The sequence below is a fragment of the Akanthomyces muscarius genome, chromosome 3 (genome assembly GCF_028009165.1).
Source record: "Akanthomyces muscarius strain Ve6 chromosome 3, whole genome shotgun sequence".
NCBI classification, from domain to species: Eukaryota; Fungi; Ascomycota; class Sordariomycetes; order Hypocreales; family Cordycipitaceae; genus Akanthomyces; species Akanthomyces muscarius.
The window spans coordinates 2,420,920-2,444,149 of record NC_079243.1 but is presented as its reverse complement, the minus strand read 5'-3'; the positions used below and the strand labels follow the sequence as shown (position 1 = coordinate 2,444,149).

Genomic DNA, 23,230 nt, shown 5'->3' with positions numbered 1-23,230 from the left:
TACAGTGGAAGAAAACGGCCTTTCTTTTGGTGAGTCTCAAGGCCTATAAACTACACCCATTGCGGTCTACAGGACTCTAGAGTGAATAAAATACATCATGTATCTTCCTACACACTTTGCACCATGGGCTACTGAGTAATTTAATGCATGCGGTGCTGTAGAGAATGGGGTATCGGGGCCTATCATCATGGCTGAAAGGGAAAACTAGAGTTAAACAACTGGGGAAAAGACCCTGTGTTTGCGGATGCCATACTGCAATAGATTCTTTCGTGTATACGCTGTGTGTGAGGCGAGTGAATGAGTGAGTACTGAGTACAGTCACACGCGACCGTTGTGGCTGTGGCGATACAGGCTTCCACAGCCAGAGTGGCACAGTCGGAGGTACCGGTACTTGCGACAGGACAGGGAATTACAGGGCAGCTGAACCACTACAGGCCGGTCCAGCCGCCAACCGGCTTACCGGTCGGAGCCATCCGTGTCATTGAATCGGCATTTAATCTGGTTGCGAAGCTGTTGCGCCATCGTTCGACTCTTTCGTAATCGACTGTGAGAATTTGAGCCTGGCTTCGAATCACCGCAGGGCCGCACATGAATAGATCGACTGGAAGACTAGAATTCTTGTTTAATGTCATGCCTCTGACCATTCTCTCCCGGACACATGGCACGCTAAAGAAGAGCGCGGCCACTAGCGGACGCCATCAGCGGCAACTTCCCTGCTTAATACCTACACTCAGCGCAGGTACAGGTACCTCTGCCCAGCCACACACGCTCTTCGCCTGAGCCGCCCTCCCCCGTCCTCCCCTCCATGTCGTGCGGCTGGCTGCCAATAACCTTTTGCCCATCGTATCATCCCATCCCTCCTCTTTTGCCATGAAAGACATCTGACAATAGGCCGCGACGTTCTTCAAGAGCTGCGCCCGGCATCGCCTGCGCGCTCCATCAGTTTTGCTGCTCTCCCCGACTCGCCGCTGTGTCCGTCGCATCCTGTTTCGCCAGGATCCAGGCGGCCTCCAATTTTAGCTCGTCTGGGTTCCAGTGAGCCAGCACTCGCCGACCGTCGCAGCCACCGCAGTCAATTTGCTGCGATTTCGAAAATCGAATCTCGGATAATCTCGATCATTCACCAGACGAGCTACCGCTTTTCGTATCCTTTCACGACCATCAGCCGCCACTCACGCCATTCGCCTCCTCTAATGCCTGGCCCGCCAGGCTATTGGCGGCAGCTGCTGCCATGGCCCTCAGCCGCTGACGACGCCCCGATCACGATAACGACGGAACCATCACGGAATCTATTGGCGAGGCGCGATCTATCAGACGATGCCGTCGCCGGCCTCGCGGTCGGAATCGTCGTCTTCTGCGTCCTGCTCGCCTTTTGCCTCTACCCCGTCATCGTTGGCTGTCTCAAGCGCCGCAAAAGAGAGAGGCGGCTGCGCCAGCATCGTCTCGACGAGGAGGCTGCCATTGCAAATGGACAGGATGCATCCGACGGTGCGCGCCCACGACTCTCGTCAAGTGACTCGCTCAAGCATAGCAATGCCTTGGCGAGGGGCCACGACTTTGATCCCGCCGCTGTTCCGCAAAGTGAAGGTGTGCCCAACCCAGACCCTGTGCTATTGAACTTTGGCCAGTATGGCCCGGAAACTGCGAAGGCCACTTTCGAATACATGCCCAAGGACATGGTTGATGGCCAAGATGATAAACCGGGTATACTCAAGGGTACGAGCGAGGACTACTACCGAACATCAATACCCTCATCAGCCTTTGGCATGGTCGACGAACCCATTCTTGCCGAGATCTCAACTCGAACAATCTCAAGAGCTAGTTCTCTATCGCACAATGTCCGCCACATCTTCCGCCGCAAAAGCGACAGAAATCAGACACTCAGCTCCGTCAATTCGTCCAACAACGGTGCCGACCAAGGCGCGACACCGCTCCAGCGCATCACCACAGCCGAGGAGGCCATGGCTGAGTCCCCAAAGGAGCTGTCGCCGAGCTCTAGTCCAGCTCCGCAGTCTGCTGTATTCAGGCCACCGCCATCAGCGACGCCAAGGGGCCTAAATGCTGAACCTCGTAGTATCGGCTTATCCAACACGCCATCTCCGCGAGCACTGCTCAAGTCGCCATCCCCTCCGAACAACCCAGCACCAGGTACGGTGAATCCCATGGATATTATGGCCCCGAGTACACAAACGGAACAATGGCATAGAATAGAGTATCAGCTCTCTTCGTCATGGTACGAGTCGCCGCCCTCCCAGGCGCTACAGCCTCCCGCGGAGCTAGACAACGTTTCACCGGGCAGCACAAACCAAGCCAGCTCGCCAGAAGTCCATGTGAGCTCGGCAAATGATGATACACCAGAGCAGAAGGCATCTGAATCAAACCATACTTTTGCGGGAGAAGATAATCTTCTCCACGCAGACAATATTACATCTGCTGGCCGGCATCCAAGCTTTCCATCAGAGCATTCCACGCCTCTGCCGGGTCCTGGGTTCACAGACGTCTCGTCGCAAAACACGCCGTCCACGCAACTGGATACTCCATCTCCAGACTCTCGAAACAGCTCCGATTTCCGACACAGCGCTTCTCCCGGAATGGTTGCAAACCATGTGCCGTCGCCTGTCAAGAACCAGGACGGCATGTATCAGTGTGATGAGCCTGGCTGCACCCAGTACTTTGATCAGCCGCACAAGCTTAAGTAAGACATATACTACATGGTCGAGTAAACGTGCGCTAACCTGCTGCAGGCATCACCAGCGCTATCATAGTAAAGACCACAAGTGCTCGTACCCTGGCTGCGGCAAGGGTTTTGGCACCAAGACACACTTGCAGCGTCACATCAACGATAGACATGAAAAGAAGAAGAAGTTTCATTGCTCTGTCGACGGTTGCGACTACTCGAAGAATGGCGGGAGGGCGTTTCCGAGAAAAGACAATTGGAAGCGCCACATGATCAAGATTCATCATGTCGAACAGCAACAACTGCCCATGCCCGTCGAGGTAGATGCGGAAATGACAGGCGTATAGCGGCCCCAACTAACCGATCAACACGAAAGGAGGAGGTTCCAGTGCTCTGTCGACGGTTGCGACTACTCGAAGAATGGCGCGAGGGCGTTTCTAAGAAAAGACAATTAGAAGCGCCACATGATTAAGATTTATTATGTCGAACAGTAACAACTGCCTATGCCTGTCGAGGTAGATGCGGAAATGACTGGCGATAAGCACGAAATGAGGACGAGGCTTCATTACTCAGTCGATGGCTGCGACTACTCGAAGAATGGTGGCGAGACGATCTCCAGAAAAGACAACTGGAAGCGCCACATGATCAAGATTCATCATGCCGAGCCTTTGCAACTGCATATACCCGTCAAAGCGGATGCGGAAATGACCGACGAATAACGGTGTCCTACTTGGGGACTTTGCGTCCTTGTTTGGCTTGTCTTTTGGCTCACATTGAGCTTTATTGTACACCCTTTCTTGCCTTGGCTATCTCGTTGATGACTAAAGCAGTGTCTGACGACCCTGCACTACTATGCAGTTTGACACTTTGCTTGCAGCTTGCAAATTTGTTCTCTGAACCTGTATATACTCACACACTCGCACACTTTTCACCATCTTTATTGGGCATTTTACAGCTTGGGAACGGGAATTCTGGATTTGTTTTTGGGCAAAGGGTTTGGCAAACATGGAAAGAATTTGCCTTGGCGTTTGGAAGGGTATACCGTGAGAGTGGGCGTAAAGCGCCCTTATGGCTGGCTTAAGTTTTGGACTAAGCATTAGTATTTCTTGAGCGATTAAGAAAACCAACGTCACAACATCTTCAAACAGCAAGTATTGTGCTGTCATGTCTTATACCTCTTTTGTCAAGGCAATAATGCGATGTCCAATACACTCTTGTAAAGGCGATTCTTGCAATTCCGCCTGATCTGCTCTCCTATGACCTCTCGTTTTTGAAATCGTAAAAAAATGTACATGTTTAATTTCTCTGAATCAGCAATGGTATCTTTTCTCCCGCTCCCTCTCAGCTCAGCTCCTTGAGCAACCTCTTGACGAGCTTCTGCTGCTCCTCCACCCCCAGCATCCTCTCGTCCGTCTCCTGCACCGCCCTCCCCACGGCCAGCACTGTCTTGACGCTGGCGCTGTCGACCCAGAAGCGCCCGTTGCGCCCCGTCGCCGTCTCGAACTGCAGGCCTGCGGCGGCCAGCGCCTCGAGCACCACGACCCTGCCGGCCTCGGCGGCTTTCGGCATCATGAGCCGCCGCGCCAGGCCCAGCGAGACGGGGAACAGCATGCCGCCTGTCAACGGGCCCAGCCCCTCGGACTTGCCGGTCGACGAGGACATGCACTCGAGCTCGGCGTCCATGTGCTTGTTGGCGACGGTGACGCGCGCGTAGACGAGCGCGCCGGGCGCGAGGACCGGGCGCGTCTTCTTGGTGGCGCCCTCAAAGGACAACTGCGGCAGCGTGGCGGGCGCGGTGTAGTCGGAGAGGTGCACGTAGTAGACGTCGGCGGCGGACTTGCTGACGGTGCCGATGACGAGCTCGCCCGCGCGGGGGAGGTACTGGTTCAAGGTTAGCCCGGCGCTGGCTTACGACTTCTCCCTTTGGAATTTGGGGATCGCGTACCCTCCCGGTGGACGTCTCGACGCGGATCGCATTCTTGTTGGGGTCGCTGACGAGCTGGCCCGCGACGGTCGGCAGGATCTCGTTGGTGGAGGGGTCGTGCCGCAGGCCGGGGCCGAGACGCAGCGGCTTCTTGGGGTGGGTGGGTATTAAGGCGTCGTCGATTGTGTCGCCCGGCAGGACAATTGTATGTGAAGCCATCGCGCTTGGCCAAGCTTATTACCTGGTTGCTGTGTATGATGGTTAATGGTAGTCACTGAAGCTGGTAGCAAGAAATGCAAAACGGCGCTTATCGATAAAGTGGCGAACAGGGTGTTGGCGCCGAGCCAATAGCGTCACGTGTTGTTACTGTGCAAATAGGAGATCATGAATGAATAGAGTTTCACTTGCTAAGATAAACTAATTAAGAAGCTTGATAATTTCGGGCGTTGTACATTTCAAGGCTCTAGAGAACTGGTTGTTATTCTGCTTTCTGAAGCGGGTGATATAACCTCGAGTGGGAGATGTACCGGTTGGCCCAAGAGTCAGACCCTGCAGACCAGTTCTGTTCACCCCCGTCCTCATCATCGGACGTGGATGGGCCCGATTCCTCATATAATTCCTGAAACGGGCTTCGTTCCGAGCCGAGGAGCCTATTCTGGACCATGTGCTCGACGATGCTGTGCTGGCGACTGTCCCACGCCGCCGTTCGCCAGTTGGCATGATAGACGGAGCCTTCTGGCCCGAGATCCTGCCACGCCTCGATTGTCAGCCTCTTGCCTCGGCGATCGAGCTTGACTTGAAATTCGACAGCGCAGAAGAAATAATGGCCCAAAGAGAAATGCTCGCACGAAAAGACCCGGCACAGTGCATTGACCAGCTGCGAGTCGTGCCGTCGGGGTGTGACTAGGCCGTCCTCGGTACAGCTCACCGGCGCGCTGGGCAGGTGACAGCACAGCGCAAAAGCTCCAGCATTTTCGACAGAAGGCTGCTTTGGCCACTGCGAAAATGTCCAGGTGGACATTCGCACATACCGGCCCATGACAATCTTGGGCGTCAGGATATACGAGGCTTTCAGCAGGTTGCCGCGCGCGTCGTGCGGATTGATGCGAAAGCGCGTGCGCGCGTGTGGCGCCAAGAGCTGCTGCAGGTACGCCCTCTGCTTCTCTGTTGGATTCTTCAGCCGGCTGTACTTGAGAGCCAGCTGGACATGGTGGTGATGCAGCTGGTAGTCGTCGTCGTCGTCGTTGTCGCCGTCGCGAGGGGTGGAGTGCAAGGGAATGTAGCGAAGCCGGGGACACGCCAGCGCTCGCCGATGCGGTGTGTCACTATAGTCTGCAGCATGCATGGTAATACACTCCTGGCAGACCCAGGCGTCGGGGCAAGCTTGTGCGGCCACTGTCAGACACTCAAGCAGCTCTTGCTTCGAGGCGCGCCGGGCCTCGAGCCGCAGACGCTTGAGCAGCTTTTCGCGCAGGCGTGAGCAGGTCTGCGCGAGATGGAGCAGGCCCAGTAGGGGAAGATGATCCGCTACTACTAGGATTATGTCAAGGGCGAGATTGGGGAGCAAGTCTTGTGGGGGTTTGGGTGTTCTGTCGCGGCCAACGGCAAGCAGGCCAGCGACGGAGTTGAGGTATGACATTTCTGCGTATGGAGTATTTAGGTGACTGAAAAAGGACGCTGTGGAATATGCCTAATACAATAGACGTGATAGGAAGATATGAAAAGGACATGTACTTTCATATGAGGACGGGAAGCTTGCTTTTATAGCTTTCGAACAGGTCCCACGCGGTGGCTCTGAGACGGAGGCTGGCGCCACTACGGGACTGCGATTGAGACATAGTCAATAGAAAGATGGTCTTATACCGATATAGCTCTTGAGTATGTAGCTGTAAGCAACTTGTCTAGCAATAAAGCATTGGTATGCTCAATCTTGTTGACGCTCGAGACCGCACCAAGTCCACAACGTCTCCGAGGGCTTCAACCATAGTTTCGGTAGATATGAACTTAGACTTCAAACTAGATAGACAATTGCAGTGCTCTTCGTTGTCAACAAATCAAATAATTGAACGTGGGGAGGAATTAGGACTGGCCTTGGATGGGGATCTGTATTTGAGAGCTTCTTTGACGGTTTCCACTTGACCTTCCAGACTGCCATTCCGTAGCACCTACGGTTGATGATACCAGGAAAGGCCAAAGCTGTTAGCGAGACTCTTAGTATGGAAGGAAATTAAGGAAGAACAAGGAAAAAAAATAAGAAGAAGAAAAAATTCACAGCGAAACCATAAAGAGTACTGCGATTGTTTGTCTACACGAAAAGAGCTTATCGATAGCCAACCCACAAAGGTGCAATCAGATAGTGGATCTGGCCAACGCCCGCCCGCCAGCCAGCAGCCAGACATAGGCGAGGCAAAAAGCAGGTCCGGTAGCCTCTGAATTTTTTTTTGAGGCCCCCACCATCCACCAGGCCAAATCGACCATCACCGCCCTCAAAAACACCTTCTCCTCCGCCACACCTCTTGCCTTGTATATACTGCAGGCTCTGTCTACTCTTCGCAGCCTGTTTTTGTTGCTGCTGCTGTTTTTCTTATTTTCCTTATTCCGTCCTATTCCACCCATCACACCTGTCATAATGGTTGCGCCAGTTGACCCCAACGACCGTGTGGTCATCGGCATCACTTTTGGCAACTCAAACAGTTCCATTGCCTATACTGTCGACGACAAGGCCGAGGTCATTGCCAACGAAGACGGTGACCGTCAAATCCCTACCGTTCTCTCCTACGTCGACGGCGACGAGTACTACGGTGCCCAGGCCAAGGCCTTCCTCGTCCGCAACCCCAGCAACACGATTGCCTACTTCCGCGACTTTCTCGGCAAAGAGTATGTCCTTGAACACCAATGCGCCGCGGGCATCGTACCCGACACGAAACTGACCCGTGAGATAGCTTCAAGTCGATTGACCCCACGCATTGCCACGCCGCCGCCCACCCCAAAGATGTCTCTGGGCACGTCTCCTTCACGGTGAAGGACAAGCCCCAGGGCGAAGACGATGAGGAAGTCGAGCTCTCTACCGTCTCCATTGACGACGCCGCTACCCGATACCTTCGCCGCCTCGTCACCTCGGCCTCTGACTACCTCGGCAAGACCGTCACCTCAACCGTCATCACCGTCCCCACCAACTTCACCGACAAGCAGCGTGAAGCCCTGACCAAGGCTGCCAACGCCGCCGGCCTCGAGGTGCTGCAGCTCGTCTCCGAGCCCGTTGCCGCCGTCCTCGCCTATGATGCCCGCAAGGAGGCCGTCATCAGCGACAAAATTGTCGTCGTCGCTGATCTCGGCGGCACCCGCTCCGATGTGACCGTCGTCGCCTCGCGCGGTGGCATGTACACCATCCTCGCCACCGTCCACGACTACGACTTTGCCGGCGTCCACCTCGACAACGCGCTTATGGACCACTTCGCCAAGGAATTCATCAAGAAGCACGAGGTTGACCCTCGCAGCAACGCTCGCTCCCTCGCCAAGCTGCGTCTCGAGTCCGAGGCCACCAAGAAGGCCCTTTCTCTCGGCACCAACGCCCAGTTCTCCGTTGAGAGCCTGGCTGACGGCTTCGACTTTTCCTCCACCATCAACCGCATCCGCTACGAGATGGTGGCCCGCAAGGTCTTTGAGGGCTTCAACCGTCTGGTCGAGAGCGCCGTCAAGAAGGCCGAGCTCGACGTCCTCGACGTCGACGAGGTCATCATGTGCGGTGGTACCTCTCACACCCCCCGTGTCGCCAACAACCTGGCCAACATCTTCCCCGAGACGACCACCGTCCTGGCTCCCGCCACCAGCGCCGTCGCCATCAACCCTTCTGAGCTGCAGGCCCGCGGCGCAGCCCTGCAGGCTTCGCTGATCCAGGAGTACGAAGCCGCCGATATTGAGCAGTCGACCCACGCCGCCGTCACCACCGTCAAGCACATTACCAACGCCATTGGTGTTGTCACTGTCGGTGCCGATGGCGAGACATTCACCCCCGTCATGCAGGCCGAGACTGCCGTCCCCGCCCGCCGCACCATCCACGTTGCCGCCCCCAAGAACGGCGGCGATGTCCTCATCAAGGTCGTCGAGGGCGGCACGCACATCAAGGTCACCAAGGCTGAACCCAAGCCCGAGCAAAACGGCGATGACGACGATTCGGACTTTGACAGCGAGGAGGAGGACGAGGAGACGCGCGAGAAGCTCTGGAAGATTGGCTCGCCTCTTGCCGAGGCTGCTGTCAAGGGCGTCAAGGCTGGCGCCGCCAGCAAGGTTGAGGTCACCATTAACGTCCTCGGTGACCTCAGCGTCACCATCACCGCGCGTGAGGTCGGCGGTAAAGGCGGTGTTCGTGGCACTATTACGGCTTAGGTAAGCCTCACCACGGAAATTAAGGCGAATAATAAAAATTGAGGAAAAGAGAGAAAATACGAAAAGTAAGGGAAACAAGGGAAGCAAGGAGAATAAGGAAACTAAGGTGGATAGGCAGAATACGAAGATGTAGGACATTTAAGGAAGATGATGGAAATATCCACAATAGATCATCAGGACAAGGGAAACCTACAAGGAAAGTAACGTCGATGGTACGAACACTTATATGAAAAAACTATAAATACTTTAAAAATATAGAAAGGGAACTTAAAAAGCGGCTTTAATTTTATAGAAATAAATGACGAATCTTTTCCATTTCAAATATATCAACAGAAGGAACAACAAGGTCAAACAAGCCGCTAATTATGACTCAAAAACCCGCCAATCCAGTAAAGCTGTTTTCCCACCTGCCCAGTTACCATTGTTGGTACCGTTAAAACTCCGTTTGCACCAGCTATTAAAAAGAGAAAAAGACACTGAGAAGATGCTTAAAGACTTGTCCTTCTCATTTATGCGGCAAGACCTTCCTGCCCAGGAAGATGCCATGCCACGAAATCATCGCGAAGCTCATCTTCACCAACCTCACGCTGGTGCTTGTAGCTCGGTTCTCGTCCATTATTCTCCGTTCCTGAACTGCTGCCCAATGTTGGGACAAGACTGGCCATGCTATCGCTGCGGCTGCTGCGGGCAGCATGGTGGTCTTCGTCCACGTGTGAAGACTGGCGGCTGTTGAGCGGAGTGCGGGACTTGCGGGGGCTAGGAGAGTTGCGATGATGTCCACCGCCGGTGACAGTGGAGACACTTTTGTCAGAGGAGGCACTGTGGTGTCGACGATGATTGCTAATACCAAGGCGGCGGAAATCAGAAGGGCGCAGGGTACCGTTGTTGCCTAGATCGTCAACCTCCAAGTCCTCGGGGTCTGTATTGGAGGAGGACGGATCGCGCTTAGCAGACCCCGTCTTGGGAGCCTTCCAACCGTTGCCGCCGGCAAAGATATCTTCGATGCACTCATCGGCAGGAAGCTGCGCTGGCTGTTTCGACCACGATGCAGCCAATGTGCGGCGATAGAGGTCCTGAACTTCGGCATTGTCTCGATTTTTGCTAAAGCTGGGCATGGCTGGTTGAATGACGCGTTAGTATTCGTGTCGCACAGGTTGGATTTGCTACTTACGCCCAGTTTCGTCTTCGATCTGGTTGGGATCCATGAATCCAGCAATACCGCCAAAAACAGGAGCAGTTTTAAGAGAAGGCGCAGCAAAATTGCGCTCGCCGTCGATTTGAATCATGAGAATGCCAATCTTGAGGGTGCTATTGATCTTGCTGTCCTGCATGAGATATCTTCGAATGATGCCTTCTTGTGCAGGGCGGCTCTCTGAACTAGCTCGACGGTTTGAGCTTGAAAGGCTGATGCTGCTTCCGCCCGTACTTTGCTTCCGAATCCTGGGAGGGGACAAGGCATCTTTGCTGTACGGCTCGCTCTCCTCGACAAATTCGCTGAGATTCAGTTTGACATGGCCGAGGGTTATTTTTTCGGCATGGGCAAATTCTTGCAGAACCTCGAGCTCAAAGGGACACTCGGAGAGCATGTTGTTCTTGTCAATGGATATGCGAATAGAGGATACGATTTTGCTGAAATCATAATCGACTCTGTGGTTTGCGATGGGGCATTTGCCGGTGCGCCCACGATGCTCGGCGTGCATGGAATGGGAGAGATGCCATTTTATGTATGAGTTGCCGTTGACCAGCGGAACATTGTTCAGGTCATATATCTGTGAGCTGTTAGTTTCTGAGACGGCCGAGTGATGGCCTGAGATTAGCTTACTTTGAGATGAAGCTCAAATTTTGGCTATGCGACAGGGCGTTAGCGAATGAGGATGAGCCGGACGCCTGACGTGGTCAACATACCTTGCGACTTTTGCCAACTGTTGGTAGGTGCATGTTAGCGAATGTCAAGGCTGGCTAGACGAGAGAGGCAGTCGGGCTGGGGCATAGAACGTAGGGGTTTCGCAGCCGCCTCAGTGCATTCGAAGACGTGAGGCAATAGAACAAGGGGTGAATGCAGCTATATTTGTGCGATGAAGAAGGAAACGGGGTCCATTTCGGCTTACTCAGAGAAGACATGATGATGAGTGCGGAAGGCGTTATCGCAGCGGCATGGCAGAGCCGACTGGTCCGGGGCTGGCAGTTGTTAGGGTCGCTGTGGGCTGCCGACGAGGGGCCCGGGGACGAGTCGTGTACGAGGCCTCAGGAAAGGAAAGGGTGCGTGTTGACTCCTGCCGGTAGAGGGCTCGTTTGCGAGCTAACAAATCCGGCGCAGCCGTGGTGGCGCCTTTGCTGCTGTTGGCGGCTGATGGTGGCCTAGGGAAACAAGCTGAGAAGATTCTCGCTAGCGGGCTACCAGGCCATGCGGTAGTAGATAGGCTAGACGGAGGGTGCTGATGCAGTGCATGTGATGATGACGCGCGCAATCGATGCGCAAGAGGCCAGCGGGGCAGCGATAGGAGGCTGTGGAGACGAGGCTGACGAGGACGAGGACAGGCTGGGGTGACGAAATGGTGCGGTACGGGGGGCGCGGCGACTGCCTTGCTCTCTGAAGAAGCGAATTGACTGATGCGCGATGCAAGGTGGACGGCTGACGGGACGGACGACAAAGCGACAAAGATCTGTTTGCGGAGGCAGCAGGGGCATTCCGTCGTACCAGTAGACGCTCTTCCATGTCTTCAGCCCTTTGCAAATTCAGGCTGCGTTGGGTTTAGCGTCCCAGCAGCCAGTAGCCTGCAGCATCTGCCAGCAAACGGATGCGCCACAGACGTGCTGGCCACATCACCAGACGAACAGATTTCCTTAATTTTTCTATTCTTCCTATTCTTCCTATTCTTCCTATTCTTTCTAAAGGTATTTTATCTTACTTATAATAGCTATACTAAAAGTTTTACGCTATATTAGTAAGACGCTTCTTAGCGTCACTTGGTGCGCTGTCTGTCTTTATACTGTAAATGGCTGGATGTCTTGCGGAAATAGAGTGAGAGAAAGGGCAGATGATATAATAGAGAGTCCAGCAGCATAATGATTCTAATAGGTTCAGTAGGCACGCAGCATGGCTTGAAGGTGCATCTGGCGTTGCAGCGCATATGTGTCAGAGAATGAATTGAATGGGTGGCACAAGCCCTGCATGTGGAGGAGCTGCTTGTGGGCGCTGCCCTGCGTATTGTTCTTATTCTCTCTTGTTCTCCTCATCCCCACGAAGCCTGCAGGGCGGCGCCGCGGGCCTGCAGCTCAGACCGCCGTCTCCGCTCGCCACACCATCCACGTTGCCGCTCCCATGAACGGTGGCAATGCTTTCTCTTATTCTCCTTTAAGCTTTTTCTTTTTCTATAACCAACAGTCTCGCCGCTGGCGTCTTTTTTTTTCTACTCCCCGTGACACGGACACAGCCAACATGTCTCGCAATGGGAGCGTACACATGTCATCGTAAATCATTACCTATGTGCAGTTCCTACCAAATAATGGCGGCCGGCGTTCTATCAATCCAACGAGGAGCTTTAAAAATTAGTATCCAAAAAAGACGGCAGCTCATCCAAGCTATCCGGAAACGCCGCAAAATTCCCATCTACCCCAAAGAACGGCGTGCACGACGGCATCAGCGTGTTGTCCTCTCGCCACGCCGCCTCCGCTGGTCTCCAGCCCTGAGGCGCCATGTCCTCCGACGCGACAATGCTGGCTGTCGACTGTGTCGCCGACGGATACTTCTGCATCATTTGCTCCCATTTCTTAAACTTGGCGTAATCCGACTCTTCAGCATCGGCGGGTGCACCACCAACGCCAGGATGGCGCGTGTTCATGCTCGCAATCGCCCGCTCAAACGCTTCGATCAACGAGGCCTCCGAGTGCCACGACTGGCTCCCCGACGACATGTCCTTGAGCATTACCACGCCGTCGCGCAGGGCTTGCCGGAACCGGTCCGTATTTTGTGTCAGGCACTGCGTGGTGATGACCAGGAGCGCTGCGCGACACGAGCTGAACTCCGTGTACGACGACCGCGCCAGCCCGACGGTCCTTGCAATGACGCGGCACGCATCAATGACCGACAGTGCTGCCTCAGCGCAGTCGTGCACAAGAGTAGAGCGTGGGCTTCTGGACGTCGTGTCGGATGAGGGCGTCGAGCGATTACCGCTGTCTAGCGGGCCATCTTGCGGTAGAATAAAGATTCTGCCGAGAAACATTCGCACCATGCAGTATTCCAGCCTCAGATGCATCCTCGGCCGGAATGGGCCTGAACTTGGCTGCTCATTGTTGTAGAAAGCGGCGTTCTCAAGACCTCCCCACCATTTGACTAGCTCAGCCTGAAGCTGAGCGAGCTTCTTGACGCAATCTGAAGTTTCTGTTTTTGGGAGCGTGCGCAAGTTGGTCCTGCAGTCTATCGTCAGTGACTACGCCTAGTGAATCTTACAGAATACTCACATTATGTGCGCCACTTTTGACAGATACTGGTTGAGCTGTATGCTGGTGAGCAACAACTCGGGATTTCTGAATGCAAGCGTCGGCCTGGGCATTGGAGCGGGCAGGTCGGCATCAACATCCACGCTTGCGATGGAGATTGGACGACCGTGAAATATACCAACGCGCCTATTGAATGTTAATAACCCCAGGACCAGAAAATGCGGAGGCGAAAGACCTTGCATGGTACGTACTGCTCAATAGTGTAAAGAGCCCACCAAACACGATTCCTGGTTTCGCGGATGCGCGCATCTATGTCGTTGGCGGGATGCTTTCGGTGCATGCCATTCTGTATTGCCAGTTTCAACGCCAGGTTCAAATATATATATGCGAGGCCGGACGCGTCCACCGGGAGTGTATATATGCCCATCAGCAGGCATGCCTGCACGCTCTCTAGCGACGAGGCTGCGATGACCTCTGGCAAAAGATGGGCAGCCTTTCGGTAGAACTGAATGCCGACCGCATCTTCGCTGAATTTCTTCGAATCACTTGCAGAGGCTGCAGCGCTGCCCTCTGCTATGGACTCGAGATATGCATATTGAGTGCCGATGGCGAGTATTGTGAACATCATCGAAAGGGTCCCAATGTCTCTATTTGAAAGAGACATTGGATTCTCGTACACAATATCCACCTGGCCGCATAGCCACTCTCTGTCGACGAAGCTGTAGTTGGCTTCTGCGTGCTGGAAGAAGCAGTGGATGAGAAAATCCGTTATTGAGCGTGGCGGCAGCGAAGACAGCGGCACGAGCGAACCAGCCGGGGACCGAAGCTCGTCGGGTCGATAATACTCGTCAAACACTATGGACGGCTTTGGGCTTTGCTCCTGTTCTAGTTAGTACTCGCAGACCAGGAGGAATTTGACGCCAATGCATACACTATGACCTTGTCGTGCTACGCTCTGGTCAAGCCAGTCTTTGATGCGCATGGAAAAATTCCAATGCGAGAATTCGCCCGAGTAATCTGCATCAGATTAGCATCTATGACAGGGAAGTGACCGAAATATTAGAGCTTACGTGTTACGTTACCGTCGAGAGATTGCATGGTAATGGACTTGTCCACTTCGTCTTCGTGTGATGTGATGGATGGACTCCGTTGGCTGTCTGCCTCCTCTGCCAGGTTCCGTAGCGTGTCCAGATCCAGCGGCGTCTCGGACCCAGCGTGGCTGCGTACGATTCTCTCAAGATATTCCAGCCGCTTTTGCTGCGCCGAGGAGCCGTGGCCGACGTCCCTCTGGCTGCTGGCGGTGTGCGTCGCAGGCACCGACGAAGGTGGCCGCCTCGCCATCATGCGCCGGCTCGGCCCAGGCATGCCCCCGACATCTCCAGTGAACTCACACTGGCGCCCTAGACGAAAACATCTCCGGCAAGGTACGCCGCCGTCGCAACGCTCTTTTTGGCGACGACAAGTGTCACACCTGCAGTGGCATTCATTAGCAGTGAAGAAAACTAGCTGTGATGGCCAGAAACGTACGCCCGAGCGGCCCGCTTGCGCTCCCTTTCTAGGCTTCTGTTGGAGTCTGTAGAGCGATATTGATTGCTCATGAGGGCCACGTCAACGGCATGTATGGCTGTTGGGTATTTTGCAGTGCAAAGTAATTGTATGTGTATGGTATGAGTTTCAAACGCAAGGTTTTAGAGCGGCGATGCTCATCGCAGCGAGACCCACTAAGGCAGCAGCTCAACACAGTCGACCAACGCCTGTAGTTGACATGAATAACCCAATTACAAGGGCGAGATGTATTTTCGAACAGTATTTGAATAAACTTGAAGTTAAAGCATGACATGTTTCTACATATACTCAAAGCAGAGAGATGCCTCGGGTGCTGTTAAGAAGCGTCACCCCGCTATCATGTTATAGTGGATGTAGCGCTCAACAGACACCTAGAAGCCACTATACTTTTAATGCAACTGCTATCAGCAACGCTATTGACAGGTAACTACTCTTGCCTGCAAGACGGTGAACCAGCGTGCGAGAATGACCGTGACTAGAAATTATTCTTATTTATGTACATGAGTAAAAAGAGAAACACGCCATAGAATCATTCCGTACTCGAGAGGTTTTTTTTTTTTCAATATGTCAACTTGAATGCCTTGACTCAATGCCCGGTGACTACAGGGCAGATAGCACGGCGTCCATGGTGTTGATCAGGATAGGGACTATGACCGTTAGCGCAACGCGCAAGACAAAATTTCATTCATACAACTTACTGTGAGTCTCGTCGAAGATGAGCATTGGGCGAAGGCGAACAGTGGAAACACCGCAGGTTCCAATGTTGACGCCACGCTTCTTCATCGCCGCAACGAAGCTGACTGGATCTTGGACATCGAAAGCAATGAATGTTCTATACTCCTTGTTAGCCCGTTGCTCAAATGATAAAATTACCGTAAAATGTCATACCCTTGTCCCTTGCCGCGAAGGTTCTGAACCTGGCTAGGGTATTTGGAAGCCAGCTTCTCCAGCTCCGCGTACAAAACGTCGCCAACACGCGCACACTGCTCAACCAACTTATTGTCGAGAATCTCCTCGACAACGGCCTTGCTCAGCAAGACCCGTGCAGGGTCGCCGATCCAGCTATACGCCACCGTTAGCCTTGTAAACGCACTTGCAGCCGCCAGAAACTTACGTGTTGAATTGTCTGTAAGCCTTGTCGGGCACCAGCATCGGGTTCCCGAAAAAGTAGCCCGCCGTCTGCGCTTTCTTGGAAAACGTCACCATGTCCGGCGGCGACTCGAGCTGCCAGTGCTCGTGGCCCCAAAACTTGCCCGTCGCGCCAAAGCCCGTCTGCACCTCGTCGGCAATCAGACACACGCCGAGCTTGCTCGTCAGCGCGCGCAGGCTTTGGAAAAACGCTGGCGACGCGTGGTTGTCGCCGCCCTCGCTCTGGATCGGCTCGACAATCAGGCCCGCCACGGGACAGTGCCACGACGTGATGATCTCCTCGATCTTCGCCAGGCAGCGCTTCTCCTCGGCGGCATTCGCCTCGGCGTGCTTCGCCAGCGGGTACTTGAGCTGCGGGAATGGTGCTTGGGGCCAGTTGAAGGCCGGAATGTCGAGCTTGTGCACCGCCTTGGAGCGCGTCGTCGACAGGCTGCCGAAGCCGCGGCCGTGGAACGAGTTGGCGAAGCTCATGATGGCCAGGTCGGGCGAGCCGGGCTTGGCGTTGTCGAGGCACGAGGACACCTCCTCAGGCGTCCAGTCGGGGCTGCCGGCCTCGCCGCGCTGCTTGCGGCGGTACAGCATAAAGGCGGCCTTGTAGGCCAGCTCGTTGGCCTCGGAGCCAGACTGCGCGGTGAAGATCTTATCCAAGCCGGGCGGCGCGGCGCGCAGCAGGCCGTCCTTGAGAACGTCGTGCCACTTGGCCGAGGGGTAGTTGCCGATGGCGGGACGGTTGATGAGGGCAGAGATCATGTCTGGGGACTTGGCAGCAGCCGCGAGGGCGGCATTGTTATAGCCAACAGGGATAGAAGCGATTTGAGAGTACCTATGCTATGCGTCAGATTGGCTCATTTTTTCTAGAGTGCCGAAGACGAGGACTTACACATCTAGGTATTTGTTGCCGTCGACGTCAACAATACTGCGAATTAGTTAGCTAGTGCAAAAAGCTGGCTGCCAAATTCTGGTCAGCACGTACTATGTCCCCTCGCTCTTGTCATAGTCAACGACAAAGTGCACAGCACGTGCGTCGAAAATGGTGTTGAGCTTGTCCGAGGTGGCCTTGGACACGGGCCCGGGCACCTGGTTGATCATGGCAGAGGCAGTCATTCTTGGTGGCAGGACAAAATCTCTTGCTGGAATGCTTCTTGTCGTTGCTGGAAACATTCAGTCATGCATCGCCATTGGACCATGTGTATATATTTGCCAGCGTACTCGATCAGCTGAAGCAGTGATGACAGCCACGCTGTGCGCGGCCACCGATGCCGTGCAGCTGTAAACCGGGCCGGTCGACGCTGCCGGTCCCACATCGCCGCCCCGCGACCGGCGAGCGACGGAGATGGTCGGGACTGAGCGACACTACTTGGTAGGACGAACAAAGATAAGCCGTGTAGAGGAGCGTCGAATTGCAGATGGACTTGTATGATATAATATGGCGGGTAATGTTCTTGTAAAATGAAGATTGCGCGACGTCATACTGTCCACTGACTGTACAGAGGAGAACCGCCGCCATGTCTGCACTCGAGGATCGTGTAAGTCGCGGAATTGAACCGAAATGAAAACGAAATAATTGACCATGGGTACAGCTAAAAGACCCTTCACTTCTCAAAAGTCAATGCTATGTTGACGGAAAATGGATAGAAGCGGCGTCCGACAAGCGCTTCTCCGTGGACAGTATGCGCATCCAAATATACACAGAAGCCATCAACGACCGGACCGATTGAACCTAACTTTCCATGAATTAGACCCTTCAACGGCTGACATCATTGGAGAATGCCCTGAGCTCGACGAAACCGACACCTCCGCCGCCGTCCTCGCCGCGCAGCGCGCCCTGCCTGACTTCCGCAGCACGGCGCCTCGCCAGCGCGCACACCTCCTCCGGCGGTGGCACGACCTGATGCTCTCGCACACTGCCGACCTCGCCCTTCTCATAACCTCTGAGAACGGCAAGCCGCTCGCAGACGCGACGACCGAGGTCAAGTACGCCGCGAGCTTCCTGGAGTGGTTCGCCGAGGAGGCGGCGCGCATTGCCGGCGACGCCATGCCGGCCAGCAGCAACCCGTCCTGCCGCATCGTCACCATGCGCGAGCCCGTTGGCGTCTGCGGCCTCATCACGCCGTGGAACTTCCCCGCGGCCATGATCACGCGCAAGGTCGGCCCCGCGCTGGCCGCGGGCTGCACCGTGGTCGTCAAGGCGCCTGCCGAGGCGCCCCTGACGGCGCTGGCGCTCGCGGAGCTGGCGCACCGCGCGGGCATCCCAAACGGCGTGATGAATGTCATTACGGCCATGGAGAATACGGTAGCGGTGGGTAAAGTGCTAACGACAGATCCTATTGTCAAAAAAGTGTCTTTTACGGGATCGACACCGGTGGGCAAGCTGCTGATGCAGCAGTCGGCGTCGACGCTGAAGAAGCTCTCCTTTGAGCTGGGCGGTAACGCCCCGTTTATCGTGTTTGAAGATGCAGATCTGGACGCTGCCATTAAAGGTGTAGTGGCATGCAAGTTTAGAATTTCGGGGCAGACTTGCGTCTGCGCAAACAGAATCCTGGTCCACCGCGCCGTATACGACAAGTTTCTGTCCATGCTTGTCGATGTCGTCAAGACGTTCAAGGTGGGCGACGGGTTGGAGCCCTCCACTACCCACGGACCGCTGATTCACGGGCGCGCGGTCCAGAAATGCGAAGACCACGTCAAGGACGCCGTCGCCCAGGGCGCCCGACTGCTCATTGGTGGCGAGAGACTGCCGCTCGGCGCCAACTACTTTGACATGACGGTCCTCGCGGACATGAAGCGTGGTATGCGCATCTGCCACGAAGAAACTTTTGGGCCGATTGCGGCTGTCTTCCCATTTGATTCGGAAGAAGAGGCTATTGCGCTGGCCAACGATGCAGATGTTGGCCTTGCAGGCTACTTCTTTAGCAAGGATCACAGCCGATGCTGGCGGGTGGCAGAGGCGCTCGAGGTTGGCATGGTCGGTGTCAATACAGGTAAGAAATGCTACCTCTCGTGAAAATGAAGTTTTTCGCATGCTAATATTTTCCATCCAGGAGCCATTAGCGATCCGGTGGCGCCGTTTGGTGGTGTCAAGCAGAGTGGCTTTGGCCGGGAGGGCAGCAAGTACGGTATCGACGAGTATCTGACTACAAAAATGGTAATGATGGCTGTATAGACTCTTATACTAGACAAATTAAAAATCTTAATATTTCTCAAGTTATCCACATGAATTTCCAATGGGAACTTGGTACTGCTCTAAGCGTGGTAGGACAATAATTGCGAGACCGAGGGCACTTCGCAGTTAGAACACAGTTCTGCTTAGGTGGACAAGCTCAGTTCATTTGAAATAGACGGCATACATCTCCTTGTAAAACAGGTCTAGGCAAATTGAATAAAATCCACACTACTTGCCAACAAACGACTCTCGTGCCAGATAAGAGCGGCCCATCGCTTGCGCTCCTGTGGCGCCGCCCGGTGGGCAACCAAGCCCCGGCGTGGAACCGGCAAACTGGGACCGGAACCGGGACCGGGACCGGCTACGCAGCCGCCGCCAAGCCTGCCGAGCGCCCGGTTCCAATACATTACACAACTGAATGCTCATCATGCGATTCATTTTCGTCTTTTAAGCAAGGATATGCAGTCTCCTGACTAGCAAAGAAAGGCTGAATACTAATGCAGTCGGCAGCCATGGTTGTTTTGGCTTGCTAGCCTCTCACCCTCTATTGCCAGCCGGCTTCTGCAAGCCCCAAACTCTGGGTAATCTGTTATTACCCCGGATTTGCCCGGAGTGCTTTTGATTGACCTGAAGAAGAAAAGTCAAATTGGAACACATACCCCCTAAAGACTGTCTAGTCTGCATTCTGAGTTGTGCAGTTCGCGTCTCGGTGCATTGCATGACTATGCCCAGTCTTAGAACGCCTCAATTCATAGCGCCATCGGCAAGCGCTGCCAAGAAACGATCGGTCTGCGGTTCGGCGGTGCAACCCTGCGAAAATCACTACACGGCCTCAACATCCCCTGATGCCAGCAATTACAAACCACGCACAAGGCCTGCATTTGCCTGCGTCCATGTACTCGATAGTGAGTAGCTTAGATAGTAATATTATACTTACTCCCCGCAATCCCCAATCCCACAGTGTGAACCTCATCTGCACCGCTGCCCGGGGCCCCGGCCACGTCGGAGACGAGACAGTGGATCGCGCCCCATGACGCCCAATTCATTCTTGCCACCGCCGGTAGGCTGCAAGGTTGATAACCACACAATTTCACTCGCCCGGCGATTACTGACTCGCATCTAACGCCTGGTCCATATTCCGTCCTGTTATCGGTGTAGACATACCCATCACTGTAGAGTGGCTTGTACCGGGCCACGGGCTTTGCTTCGGATGCCTGCTTGCCTGCAAGCCACACGCTGTCAGACGAGCAGTGTGATCTGCACCATATCGGAGCCGGGATCAAAATTGAACGATAGCACCAAGATAACATAAGTCGTCCTTCTGATTTTCAAGATATCTCGCATCCCCAACCATTGCGTAGCAACATGAACCTCTTTCAAATGACACGAAAAAGAATCCGTACATACATCGGCGTGGCATTGCAGTAGCGTTTTTCCTCTGCTCCTGGGGTGCATAACTACCACCGGGGTAGCCGTCGCTCTAGCTAATAAGCGAACCTGGGGTCTCCGCCGTTCTCGGGCAAGACACCGCGACGCTACCGCTACACCCGTCCCTAGCGTTGCCAGTCTTGCCATTCTCGATCATGAGCGGTTTGATTGCCCTGTGGAAACTGCCTTCTAGCGCCTCCGTCCCTATCAGTCCTTGGTCCAGGCGTTGCAACCCCGACCCAGCCCCGGTGCCCTTTTGCCCGGGACGCTGAGGGTGTTGGGGTAACTAGAATGAGCCTGGGGTCTCCCGACAACGAGCGCCGCTGACATGTCCACCTCGTACATCCTTCTTTTTCTTCTTTCCTTCCCCCAAGCAATTCTTTCCGTCTAATAACAAAGTTGGCCTTTTTTCGATTACTCCTGATTTATGATCCCATTTTAGTGACATCGCAAGAATGGAAGTCGAAGCGGCGCCCACGTCGCGCCGGCCCTCCCGCCAGGAAGCCGCCGTCATGCAAGACACGGCCGTCCTCGAGCAGCTCGGCCACAAGCAGGAGCTGAAGCGCAACTTCTCCATGCTCTCCATGCTGGGCCTGGCCTTTGCCATCCTCAACACCTGGACCGCGCTGGCCGCCTCCATCACGCTCGCGCTGCCCTCGGGCGGCAGCAGCGCCGTCATCTGGGGCCTCGTCGTCGCCGGCCTGCTCAACCTGTGCCTCGCCGCCTCGCTCGGCGAGTTCCTCTCGGCCTACCCGACCGCCGGCGGCCAGTACCACTGGGTCGCCATCATCGCCTGGAAGCGCTGGAGCCGCGGCCTCAGCTATGCCACCGGCTGGATCAACGTCTCGGGCTGGATCGCGCTCACGGCCACCACCGGCCTGCTCGGCAGCACCTTTGTCGTCAACATCATCTCGCTGCTGCACCCGACGTACGAACCCAAGCCCTGGCACCAGTTCCTGATCTACATTGGGTTCACGCTGGCGGCGCTCGTCATCAACGCGTTCCTGACGCGCATCCTGCCAGTGGTCACCCAGGCCGGATTCCTGTGGTCGCTGGCGGGCTTTGTCATCATCAGCATCACGATTCTGGCGTGCTCAGCGGGAGACTATCAAAGCGGCGAGTTCGTCTTTACCCAATTTACGAACAAGACCGGCTGGCCTGACGGTCTCGCCTGGATGCTGGGGCTGTTGCAGGGCGCTTTTGCGCTGACAGGTAAGCTTGCTTCGTTTCAACTGACACAATTTCAACTAAACTAATGCGTTTCCTAGGATTCGACGCCACCGCACATATGATTGAAGAAATCCCCGACCCTCAGCGTCAGGGCCCTAAAATCATGTTGTACTGTATTGGCATCGGCATGTTCACGGGCTTCATCTTCCTCACGTGCCTTCTTCTTGTCACCAACGACATTGATGCCGTCATAAAGGCCCCTTGGGGACCTCTTCTCCAAGTATTTATGGATGCCACAAATAACAAGGCGGGCAGCGTGTGCATGTTGATTTTCCCCATTGTCTGCATGCTCTTCACAGCCATCACCATCATGTGCACCAGCAGCCGCATGAGCTACGCCTTTGCCCGCGATCGCGGCATGCCCTTTTCCAGCTTCTTTGCCAAGGTGCATCCCACGCTCGATGTGCCCCTCAATGCACTTATCTGGACTGCTGCGTGGGTGATCATCTTTGGGTGTATCTTCTTGGGGTCAAGCAGCACTTTTAATGCCATCACCTCGGCCTCTGTTGTCGCCCTGGGCGTAACCTATGCCATCCCTCCGGCTATCAACGTTCTTCGAGGACGTCGCATGCTGCCTGAAGACCGTCCTTTCAAGATTCCCGAACCCTTTGGCTGGATTCTCAATATTGTAAGAAGCCGCTCTGACGAGAATTCCTGGAGCACAAGCTAACATGCATCTAGATTGGTATTCTCTGGTCCGTTCTCACCACAGTCCTATTTGTTTTCCCTCCCGAGCTCCCCGTTACCGGCAACAACATGAACTACGCCATTGCCGCCTTTGGTGTCATTCTTCTGATCGCTGGAGGAACGTGGATCTTTGACGGTCGCAAAAACTACCACGGACCTCAGCTCAACGTTCAAAGTTTGGCGCAGGGCACGGTGGAAGGCATGGATCCCACAGAAGAGAAAACGGACGGTAGTCCAAGCAATTCAAAAGAGGAGTGGGTGTCTTAGACGATAGCATTACTTTGAATTTATTTATGAATTGAGTTCTTTGTAGCGATCCGTATATTTCCGGTGGCGCTGGTGCAATTCTTCGCACCACCAAGATGAAATTTGCTCTCAAGGCCCAGTCATGCAGGATACACGTCTACTGTGCATGAAAACCTGCCTTGTTCTATTCTTTCGCTGCCCGAATCAGAAGGATTGCCGACAGCCGAAGGCTGCCCATATGTGGCGCAATTTGGCCCACGCACTAATGATGACAGCGGCGCCAGACTCGCATACTGACAACAACAAGCTCTGAGATGTCACCAAATCCAGCGAG

At 54.6% G+C, this 23,230-nt stretch overlaps 9 protein-coding genes across 9 annotated transcripts; 4 read left to right on the top strand and 5 right to left on the bottom strand.

The window, feature by feature from the left end:
- Positions 1-1,193: 1,193 nt before the first annotated feature.
- LMH87_002144 (uncharacterized protein) lies at positions 1,194-3,396 on the top strand (the record flags this gene model as incomplete). The annotated part of the gene is made up of 5 exons (XM_056193547.1): positions 1,194-2,018; positions 2,075-2,148; positions 2,207-2,695; positions 2,745-2,997; positions 3,193-3,396. 5 exons carry the CDS (start codon positions 1,194-1,196, stop codon positions 3,394-3,396), a joined length of 1,845 nt encoding a protein of 614 aa, XP_056050573.1.
- Positions 3,397-4,018: 622 nt separating this feature from the next.
- LMH87_002143 (uncharacterized protein) lies at positions 4,019-4,820 on the bottom strand (the record flags this gene model as incomplete). Its single annotated transcript, XM_056193546.1, has 2 exons — positions 4,019-4,558; positions 4,623-4,820. The coding sequence occupies 2 exons, from the start codon at positions 4,818-4,820 to the stop codon at positions 4,019-4,021; spliced, it is 738 nt and encodes a 245-aa protein (XP_056050572.1).
- Positions 4,821-5,079: 259 nt separating this feature from the next.
- LMH87_002142 (uncharacterized protein) lies at positions 5,080-6,240 on the bottom strand (the record flags this gene model as incomplete). Its single annotated transcript, XM_056193543.1, has 1 exon — positions 5,080-6,240. The coding sequence occupies one exon, from the start codon at positions 6,238-6,240 to the stop codon at positions 5,080-5,082; it is 1,161 nt and encodes a 386-aa protein (XP_056050571.1).
- Positions 6,241-7,230: 990 nt separating this feature from the next.
- Positions 7,231-8,987, top strand: LMH87_002141 (uncharacterized protein; the record flags this gene model as incomplete). Its single annotated transcript, XM_056193542.1, has 2 exons — positions 7,231-7,478; positions 7,544-8,987. 2 exons carry the CDS (start codon positions 7,231-7,233, stop codon positions 8,985-8,987), a joined length of 1,692 nt encoding a protein of 563 aa, XP_056050570.1.
- Positions 8,988-9,496: 509 nt separating this feature from the next.
- LMH87_002140 (uncharacterized protein) lies at positions 9,497-11,108 on the bottom strand (the record flags this gene model as incomplete). Its single annotated transcript, XM_056193541.1, has 5 exons — positions 9,497-10,104; positions 10,159-10,756; positions 10,810-10,833; positions 10,893-10,909; positions 11,096-11,108. The coding sequence occupies 5 exons, from the start codon at positions 11,106-11,108 to the stop codon at positions 9,497-9,499; spliced, it is 1,260 nt and encodes a 419-aa protein (XP_056050569.1).
- Positions 11,109-12,529: 1,421 nt separating this feature from the next.
- LMH87_002139 (uncharacterized protein) lies at positions 12,530-15,025 on the bottom strand (the record flags this gene model as incomplete). The annotated part of the gene is made up of 6 exons (XM_056193540.1): positions 12,530-13,397; positions 13,449-13,613; positions 13,679-14,307; positions 14,359-14,444; positions 14,498-14,898; positions 14,955-15,025. 6 exons carry the CDS (start codon positions 15,023-15,025, stop codon positions 12,530-12,532), a joined length of 2,220 nt encoding a protein of 739 aa, XP_056050568.1.
- Positions 15,026-15,593: 568 nt separating this feature from the next.
- LMH87_002138 (uncharacterized protein) lies at positions 15,594-17,246 on the bottom strand (the record flags this gene model as incomplete). The annotated part of the gene is made up of 6 exons (XM_056193539.1): positions 15,594-15,640; positions 15,692-15,825; positions 15,882-16,055; positions 16,108-16,965; positions 17,023-17,058; positions 17,116-17,246. The coding sequence occupies 6 exons, from the start codon at positions 17,244-17,246 to the stop codon at positions 15,594-15,596; spliced, it is 1,380 nt and encodes a 459-aa protein (XP_056050567.1).
- A 401-nt stretch (positions 17,247-17,647) lies between these two features.
- LMH87_002137 (uncharacterized protein) lies at positions 17,648-19,305 on the top strand (the record flags this gene model as incomplete). Its single annotated transcript, XM_056193538.1, has 4 exons — positions 17,648-17,668; positions 17,723-17,810; positions 17,882-19,123; positions 19,184-19,305. 4 exons carry the CDS (start codon positions 17,648-17,650, stop codon positions 19,303-19,305), a joined length of 1,473 nt encoding a protein of 490 aa, XP_056050566.1.
- Positions 19,306-21,188: 1,883 nt separating this feature from the next.
- LMH87_002136 (uncharacterized protein) lies at positions 21,189-22,917 on the top strand (the record flags this gene model as incomplete). The annotated part of the gene is made up of 3 exons (XM_056193537.1): positions 21,189-21,945; positions 22,002-22,591; positions 22,645-22,917. 3 exons carry the CDS (start codon positions 21,189-21,191, stop codon positions 22,915-22,917), a joined length of 1,620 nt encoding a protein of 539 aa, XP_056050565.1.
- Positions 22,918-23,230: the final 313 nt, after the last annotated feature.